The 9606-nt window shown below is 51.6% G+C and overlaps 1 protein-coding gene across 1 annotated transcript; it reads right to left on the bottom strand.

Moving 5' to 3' along the window:
- Nucleotides 1-4910: 4910 nt before the first annotated feature.
- On the bottom strand, nt 4911-6692 carry LOC128809744 (uncharacterized). The gene is made up of 4 exons (XM_053981996.1): nt 6172-6692; nt 5839-5987; nt 5434-5581; nt 4911-5230 (listed from the first exon to the last, which is right to left on the bottom strand). The coding sequence occupies exons 1-4, from the start codon at nt 6565-6567 to the stop codon at nt 4916-4918; spliced, it is 1008 nt and encodes a 335-aa protein (XP_053837971.1). The 5' UTR covers nt 6568-6692; the 3' UTR covers nt 4911-4915.
- Nucleotides 6693-9606: the final 2914 nt, after the last annotated feature.

The following is a 9606-nucleotide window of genomic DNA, read 5'->3' as shown; positions in this document are numbered from 1 at the left end:
GAACAGTGGGCTAGGGAACAGGCGGGACCGGCGACAGCCCGGTGGGACAGGGAACAGCCTGGATTGGGAGCGGGCGCGATAACGGACAGCCGGGTTAGGGAACAGGTGGGAATAGGGAACAGCTGGGTTAGGGAACAGCTGGGAATAGGGAATAGCCGGGTTAGGAACGGGTGGGAATAGGGAACAGCTGGGTTAGGGAACAGGTGGGAATAGGGAACAGCCGGGTTAGGAACGGGTGGGAATAGGGAACAGCCCGGTTAGGGAACAGGTGGGGCCAGGACCAAGCGGGGACAATGAACAGCCGGGTTAGGCATCAGACGGGATAAGGGACGGACAGGATGCCTGCACTATGTCTGCCCGCAGGTCCCCACAGGAGGGAGCCTGGGATACGTCTCTTTCCAACACCTGCACATCCAGTTGTCCTAATTCCCTCTGCACCCTGCTTCAGGTGCTTGACCAACATCTCCAAGCTTTTAGGCTGGCAGCATGTGCAGTAACCCTAACCCTTATGTAAAATCACTGTTAAATTACTGGGCCTGGGAAGGTCATAACCAAACGTTTTACAAATTTCCCATCAAAGTGACATCAGCTCTGCTGACCTGGCACATTTGTGACACCATTAGCGGCTTCTGCTTTGCCCCCTGGCAAGAAGCAATCAAGTTGCATTTCAAGGATTTGTCCCTGGAATTTGCAAACAGCTTGAAAAACCCAACCAAACAATCCACAAAGGATTGCGTTGAGGTTTCCTTAACAGCTCTGTCTGCAACCAGACTAGTTGGGTGCTCCAAGCCCTGTCCAACCTGGCCTTGAGCCCTTCCAGGGATGTGGCAGCCACAGCTTCCCTGGTCAACCTGTGCCAGGGCCTCACCACAGCAGCTGGAGCTGGTTTTTGGGGGAAGAATTTTGCTGCAGCAAACTCGGTTTTAATCAAGTTAATGCTGCCCAAAAGTTTTGGGCAGCATTAACTCAGGGAAAGGCAAAGTGAGAAGGAACAGGCTGGCTTTTCCTGAGCGGGCATCAGGCTCTCAAATGGTGGCCCACGGACATGGTGTTTGCCAGGATTCCATGTTTCCCTTGGACAATGGCCCACAGACATGGTGATTCCCACAATCCAATGGTCCCGGAGGATGGTGGCCCACTGATAAGTTTCCCAGGATACAGTGTCATCTGTACATAGGATGGTGGTCTATAGTCATGGTGTTTCCCAGCATTTGGTGGCTCCTTGGGGATTTGGTGGCCCCTGGGAAGAGGGGCTTGTGGACACTGTGTTTCCCAGGATTTGGTGTCCCCTGAGGATTGCGGCCCAGGTGCGTGGTGTTTCCTAGGATTTGGTCTTCTCTGTGGATGGTGGCCCACGGGCACAGTGTTTCCTAGGACTTAGTGTCCCCTTGTGAGGGCAGCCCCTGGGGCTCAGTGTTCCCAGGATTAGGCTGTCACCTAGGGACAGCGGTCCACGGGCACAGTGTTTCCCAGGATTTGGTGTCCCCAGGCATGGCTCCCCAGGCACGGTTGCCACTCAAGGGGTGGCTGGGGTGTGGCCTGTGCCGGTGCCCCGGAGCCCCGCCGGTGGCGTGGTGCTGCCGCTCCAGTGGGCACTGCCGGTGGCTGGGGATGTAGACCGGCAGGAAGAGGAAGAAGCCGGTGCCCAAGAGGTAGGTGCGTGGGACCGGGCAGGACGAGCGAAGGCCGGGCAGCGAGAGCCCAGCTGGTTCTGGGGAAGTGCCTGGAGCCGCTCTGGTGCGAGCGCTGCGGGTGCAAAAGGGAGCAGCATGCTTGGGTTACTCGGTTTTAATCAAGGTTAATTGGAGCTAACGCTGTGTCAGCTCTGGCACGCTGGTGGGAGAACAGAAATCCCAAAGATGCTTGTCCTGCATCCCGGTGAGGAAGCTCGCCGGAGAGTTTGAGCCGCTCAGCAGTGATTTGCAGGCTGGGCTATGTTTTGGTGCCCGCCTAAATCAAACATACAGCAATTAGTAATTACCAAAACATCTCGGTTCCTTAATTATTAATTACCACGCTGCTCAGTAGCTGTTGCATAACATCCCCCTCGGTGTCCCTGGTGTTTCCTGCCTCCTTCATGCCTTCTCCAGCTCCCAAGTCCCACCAGCCTGTTTAAGCTCAGCTTTTCCAGGTGTATAGGAGCTAAAGGTGGGTATCTGTTTCTGGGAGGCTGTGGGGGAGGACATGGATGAGCTGAGTCCAAGCCCAGGATGAAGGAGGGAGCATCAATACTTTAAACCTGTGGTGAGGTGACCCTGAGCCTCTCTTGGGGATTTAAGTGGGAGTCTTGTTGCGTAAACATGAAGGATAGCTGTTTTGCCACAAAGCTGTCTTCTGTTCATCTCGGAGTGGTGATTCCAGCCCTCTGGCATACCAGCCTGAGGGTTTGGGCTGGATCTGTGTGGCTCCGGGTGCAGGAGAAGGTGTCTCTTTGGAGCACAAAGGCTCTCGTTCCCTGGTTCTGCAAGGCCAGCCTTGGGAATGGGAAGAGATTGTTTTTCTCTGTGGTGGGTCAGATCTTGGAGCGGGATCCTGCTGGGAGCGGCCAGGCGGAGCAGGGCTAGTGGCAGTGGGATGTACAGCCAGCCAGAGGGGACAGCGAGGATGGGCTGAGTGGCTTCTCCAGCCCCTTTGCAGTCTGCTTGGGGCTTTTCACTTACTAAAAAAATCTAATCATAAGAATTAGGAGACAATAGATCAGCTCAGGCAAGTTCCACTGTCGGGAATAATCTCCCTTGGTACTTGCCAGCTTGCAGAAAGGACACGCTTCCTACTGGGTTCCCGTTGAAAGAGCAGCTGAGGAAAAACAAACCCCAGCAGCAGCACAGCCTTTGGGGCTGGGAGCTGAGCTTTCCCTCGGCACAGGAGCCACTAGCTTCACCATGAACTCCCTGGCACAGTGTGCTTCATAACCACTGTGCCAAAGGGAAGGGAAATTAAGCAGGTTTGGAATGTCTAGAGCAAGCTTCACTGTTTCCATGAGGCATTTTCCTCACTGGCATTCCCCCTCTCAAGGCTGGCCGTGGAGCACCCTGCGTGTTGCAGCTGGGCCGTGCAGGACCAGAGGTGTTGCGGTGTCCTCCTTGGGCCTTGGGGTGACTTGCTGCTGGCTGTGTCACCCTGTGTGCCTCAGCCAGAGGATTTTCAGTGTTTGGCCAGGCTATCCCAGTGGTTCTGTTATACCTCAGTGTTTTACCCACTGCCGTGCTCATCTCCAGTCTCATTTTCTCTTCTTTCTGTCTGTTTGGAGCTGGATTTGGTTGGTGAGTGGCCAGAAGACTTTAAAGGATATTTGAGGAATCTCAAAAAATTTTTCTTCACCCCTTTTTTTTTTTAATCAAAGGAAAACTATTTTAATTTTTCTCCTTCCTGGTGCATGACTGTGATTTCAAAAGTGTTTAAGCTTTGTAAAAGCCCTGGTGCCAGTGTCTTTTAGCCAGCTTGCGTGGACTAGTTTGGAGCTGGGTTGTGTCAGCCTCCCTGCGAGAGGGGATATCCCTCCTAATGCTGCTCTTACAACCCAGCAGGCTTGAGCTTTCCTGGGGAAATGCTGTAATTTTCCATTCAGCCTTAAAAGACCCCTCAATCTCTTTCTGAGCTGCAAATTCAACAGGCACTTCAGTGCATTTCATTTAATGCTCATTTCCTCTCGTGTCACATATGTGAGCAGCCCTGCCAGATGAGTTTGGAGAGTGGTGGTAGAGGAGAGAACTTAAATTGCTGCCAAACACTGGCAGACCCCGTTATCCAAAGCTCCTTCCTGAAGCGAGGATGCTTGCAGAGAGGGAGTTTGTGGTTAGACAAATTACATCAAACCAAATGAGGTGCGTGTTAGGGGGATGCAGCTGAGTGAGACACAGATCTGGGGGGGACTGAAGGGTTTGTCTTTGAGCTATGAAATTCAGATTGGCATTAAAAAATGAAGGACACAGGGTGACGTCCAGGACTTGTTAAAGTTATTAACTGAGCTCTTACTGCTGTACTGGGGTTTTGGCTGGGGTGGGTGAAATAACTGGAGCTCACAGAGAAGGGACCTCGTGTAGGTTTCAAGCTGCTCTCCTGGACATTGTTCCTTTTGTAGGCTGAGGGTTGCCCCTGGTGCCTAAGTTTGGCATCAAATGCTGCTTTAATTTGTAAATGCCCATCTGAAAGGGACAGATGTGCTGGGAGCGGGGAAAAGCCCCTGGAATCGATCCCCAATGCACAGCTTGTGTTCTACCCCAAGCTTTGGGATGGGAGGTTGTGTTTCCTGCAGGAAGCATGATGGTGAGTTATGGGAGCAGGCCCTTGAATGTTGATACTGGCAGGAAAATGTCACCATGGATGGTGGGAGACACTTGGGAGCCTGCCCAGCAGCTGAGACCTCCTGCAAAGTTCCTCCATCTCATTAGCAGGCATCCTGTATGTCCAGAACTCCTCCTGTGTTGCACTCCCAGCACCCTGTGGGGAAGAGAGAGGTGGGTAAAACAGTGTGTCTTGTTGAACTGCAACAATGCCCTCATCTAACTGGAATGGCAATTTAAAATTAAATTCACTAAATAATTGCATGTTCATAATATAATACATATTACATGTTCCTTTTTATTATACTTCATATTCTGTATTTCCTTATTTATTCCATATTTGGTATTCTTATATTTCCATATTCCTTCTCCCTCCCTCCCTATTCTTCTTCAACCCTTTATTATTATTACAGTTACAGTATGTCTAATAAATGTTTACATTATATACAGTGCAAAGCCTGACTGGGGGCAGTCACCACATTCCCAGAAGTCACCAGCACAGGGCACAAATGCTGGGGGCAGTGGGCAGAAGGGGGTCTCACCTGGCCAGCAGACCCACAGCATAGTGCTGGGTGTGAGCACAGAGCATCATGTCCCAGCCACTCTTGTGCTCCATAGCCACCACCACATGGTCACACTGCAGTCGGCAGAGCAGATCCTTCATGGCCTGCACTGCAAACCTGTGTGCAGAGCAAAGCCCAGGTCACACTGGGAGCACTGCCGCTGGCCACAAGGGCACGGGAAGGACAGGAGGACTGGGACCTGTTGGGCTTGCTGGGAAGGCGGCGTTCCTCCCCGCATGCTCTCCAGAAGTTATCAACTTCCTCTGGTGGCATCTGCTGTGTGGTGATGACAACATGGGAGAGCAGAGCCACAAACAGGCGGGAGGAATAAAGGACGATGGTCTCGTGGCACTCAGGCACAATCAGCCAGATCACCAGAGTTGCCTGCAAAAGAAGCAGCCCAAGGCAGCGCTCAGTGCCGAGGTGTCCATGGGGCAGGGCCCAAGGGCAGAGGCAGGGGGAGCAGCGGGCCTGGTGCCCCCTGACCCTGCCCCTAGGCCAGGTTTCAGCCCAGCGCCTGAGGCATGGAGAGGATGGAGAGCTGCTGGAGAGGCGACCTGGAGCTGAGCAAAGGCCCAGAAACTCACAGCCAGGGCAAAAAGGTCCTTGTTGTCCCCATTGGAGGTGCACATTGTGTGCAGAGGCCAGTCCTCCATCACACAGAGCAGTGTTGGCAGCGCTTTCTCCAGTGCTGGTCCCGATGAGCCTATGGCTCTCCACATCATTGCAGCAGCTCTGTGGGATGGCAGCTCTGTGTCAGGGGCATCTCAGTCACAGCACCATGCCCTGTGCAGCTGTGGGGGCCCAGGTGACAGAGGCCTGGTGCCCTGAAGGGCAGGGGGGGAGCATTGGCAGCAGGCTCAGGAAACAGAAGGGCCCGAGGGTCCTGGGCCTCTCTGCCTGTCTGGCAGAGACCATTGGACAGGCTGTGCAGGGCCACGGGCCCTAAAGGCTGCTGAGCCCTGAGCTCTCAAGGCTCGTGGGCCCCGTACCTGTCACACGTTGGGGCACAGCGCAGGAGGGTCAGCACCACGTCAGCAGGGTGTTCTTCTGCCAGCCTCACAATGTCCATTTGCAGCCTGGCATCCACAGAGACGTGGGACATGAGACTCTGGTGGATGTTCTTCACCTTGGCTGGCACCTGGAGGAGGCATGGGGGAGACTTGGAGCGCTGTCCAAAGGAAAAACTTCCCCAGCTTCCCCCAAGAAGTGCTTCTGTTCCCACCACACTGTGCTGGCCTCAAAGGCTGAGGGGGCCCAGAGACCATGGCTTGAGGGGACACACCATCCTGGGAGGCCTCCAGGTGTGGACCCAGGCTGCTTACCTGCTGCTGCTGGTGAGAAGGAACAGCACTCTCCTCGAAAAAATCCATAGTGGGAGCATGAATCATAGTTGGAGCAGGCATGGTGTCAGTATTTGTAAGGCCCTGAGTCTCTCTGGTTTTGGTGTTTGTGATGGCCACGTCCTCAGTCATTGACATGAGATGAGCCTTTGCCCAGGTTTCAGTCTCTGAGGTCTCAGAGTCTTCTGAGCGCTCAGCCGAATCTGGGCTGCCATCGGGCTCTGCCTGGAGCCCGGTCAGCCCCGATTCAGGCTCGGCTGCGCCCGCAGCTGCTGTGCTGCTGGTCTTCCTACGCTGAATGTGCAGGAACTGCCGGAACATCTGCAGGAGAAGAAAGGACAGGGAAGCCCGGGATGTTTCATGGAGTGCTCCAAGCATGGTGCTGGGCTGAGCAGTGACAGCAGGCCCAGCCCAGGTGGGGATGGCTGCTGGTACCTTCAGGCTTTTGCGGAAGCGGCCACGGGCGGGTTCCTGCTCTTGTGTCCGGTCCAGGGCTGCATCTGGCAAAGAGCAAGCGCAGCCAGAGCTGAGGGGCTGTGGGAGAGGCCGGAGAACACAGCTCAGCCCTGCGCTCCCCAGGCAGGGAGAGCCCCGGGATGCCCCAGGGGATGGAGCACGGCCACGGCGGGGTGTCTGCCCGGCCCCTCCTCCGTCCTGTCCATGGGCCTGTCCCCAGTGGATGGGATGGGATGGGATGGGATGGGATGGGATGGGATGGGATGGGATGGGATGGGATGGGATGGGATGGAGCCAAGCTGGCTGCAGCCATCAGCCCTGTGGCCCAGCTCTGCCACTCACCATCCTGCAGTGTCTGGAACTGCTCCGATTCGCACAATTGTCAACAGTAAAGTTGTGGGTAAGCAGCAGTGATTCCTTGAGCTGTGTCTGAACCTCATTGCTAAAGAAAATACTTGTTTTTATTTCTGAATCATAGAATATTTTGAGTGGGAAGGGACCCACAGAAGTCATTTTTCCTACTTCATACTTGACAGTCTGTTTAACTTTTACATTTATTATGCTGCTGCTACCAAAGGCAGTTCAAGATCTGTCACAATATTTGAATTATGTTGCATTTGTTCCTATTTTAGGCAACATAAAGAGGCATTTGCAGCAATCTCAGGTACTTTGAGTCCGTGGCTCAATAGTCATAGCAATATTATGAACTGCAACTTAGCTGTGTATCTCAGTTCATAGTTGCAAGAATTAGAGGTTCAAGGGTTTTATGCCTAAAGTTTATCTACTTATAATGAAAACTGCGCAAGGTCTAACACCACATCACAATAATTTTGTATCAGATCATGCAATCAAAACCAGTGTTGAATGGTTGCACCTCGTGCTAGATACAGTAAAAGTACTCCCACCCTCTCCAAAGCTTCCTTGTCTCTGATTATCTGATCTACTTCTCCTACTGGTCTCTCACACTTTGCACTTGAAACAGGAATTAGAAGTGGAAACCACGGCAACGGGAAGGGTTCTTTCTCTATTTTCTACCAAGCATACCTTGGATAACTGATCAGCAACCATCTGACAGCACAACCCAAGGGAGAAATGGCCAAACTCTTCTCAGCTGAATTAAAATAACAGCAAATGAATAATTTGGATTGTATTTAGAAAGTCACAAGAGCAGTGTCACTTTCTCTCTCCGACTTCCTTGTTTCCGCCCGGCTCTCTTTTCCCAGGACACTGGCCAGGCACTTCCGGGAGCGGTCAGAGAGAAGCAACAACCAACTTTGGGGTTCGTTTGATACAGGCAGAGCTATTTCAAGAGCGCGTCCATGACCGGGATAAAGAGACTCAAGAGATTGGACACTTGTTGTGCAGTCCGAAGTAGGTTGTATTTGCTCGAACGCCGCACATACAAATGACCCCGGTCTGGGGTTGGTTTACTGTTTTTATAGGGGAAAGTGAGAGATAAGGTGAAACCAATAGAGCAATGCCCATTATGAATACATTACAGGTAAAATCCAATGGGAATAGCTTCAGGGGGAATGGTAAATACACGTAAAAATACAGAATAGAAACTCCAACTTTAGGTTTAGGAAACAGAAAGTCCAATCTCCAAATTCACAAAGCTTTCTGCTCCATTTGCATAGCCACGCACCACCACATCTCCCTCTTTTTTGTTTAATAAAATGAACAGAGCTTTGGGGGAAGGAGAAACTGCAGCTATTAAACTGCAGTGCCTACCTGTTTGCCATTCTCCCACCATTCTCTTCCCATGGTGGCAGCAGCAACGACAGGTGCGGAGGCTGCAAACTTGGAGGAAGCAATGCTAGAAATGATTCGCTTAAGAATCCCAAATGATAGCAGAACTAAAAAAATTGCAACTACAAAATAACAAATGTCCTTAAGAAGGGACAACACCCACCCAGAGAGATCCCAGCCTTTAAACATGCCCTTGACCCAGTCCTCATTCTCCTGCTTCACGCTCCCAATGAGGTTTCTCATTTCCCGGATGGATGATTGAACACTTTGGCCTTTTGATGACAAATCAAAGCAACACAATCCCTCAAATTCTTTGCATCCATGCCCATGTGCCAACAGCAGGAAATCCATAGCTGCCCTGTTTTGCAGGGTAGTCTTCCTGGTAATTTCCTCGTCTGCCAGGAGATCACTCAAAGCTGCCGATGTCAAACTTGCCTGCTTTGTCACCCAGCATTCTAAATTGCCTAATTCACTCAATGCTTTGGCTGCCGCTACCCATGGTAAAAACACAGAGACGGCAACCCTTTTTGATTCTGCTCAATGGTAAATTTCGGCGTCACAGTGTTCATCAAATTGACTTGCACTCCGTTTAGTAATTTTTGTTTCACTTTTTGCTTGCCCAATTGGAATTTGAGTCATGTTGGGGGAAGCAAGGGAAAGATGCCCCAGAGTGCATGGACCTCCAATAAGATGAGAAGGGATTCCTGGATATGCTCTATCCCCACAGATGAAAAACATTCCCTTTTCCAGCTTGCGGGGATAGAAATCTGCAGTGCTAGGGATCTCCAAAACAGCAACAGCTGTGCACCATTGGCCTGCTCTGAATTCTATCTTGTATTGTCTGACCTCTGCATATAGGTTTATTTCTTTATCTGGTGAAAAATTAAATTGAACGCAAAATTCAGCTTTTGTGGAGCCCAGTAGTTCTAATTCCTGGGGCTCCCCATCAGCAGCGGGCAGGTCTAGAGCAAACTTTTGCCACAGGAGCAGGGGATTCTGAACAGGTATTTTAACATGTTCTACGACTCCCTGGTGCCTGTAGAACTCTGCCCAGATATTAGGTGGATTGTTTTCATTTAACTCTGTTTGCAAATGGATCAAGGACTTTGGAAATTCTTGCCCCTTACTCGGAATCCCTACCAGGCATATGGACATTGGATTTTCTGCTGAGGCAGAAGCTAAACACAGGTGTTCTTGTTTCAAGGCTTGGGC

This window comes from Vidua macroura, chromosome 7 (genome assembly GCF_024509145.1).
Source record: "Vidua macroura isolate BioBank_ID:100142 chromosome 7, ASM2450914v1, whole genome shotgun sequence".
Taxonomy (NCBI): domain Eukaryota; kingdom Metazoa; phylum Chordata; class Aves; order Passeriformes; family Viduidae; genus Vidua; species Vidua macroura.
This window is presented reverse-complemented; position numbering and strand designations above follow the sequence as displayed.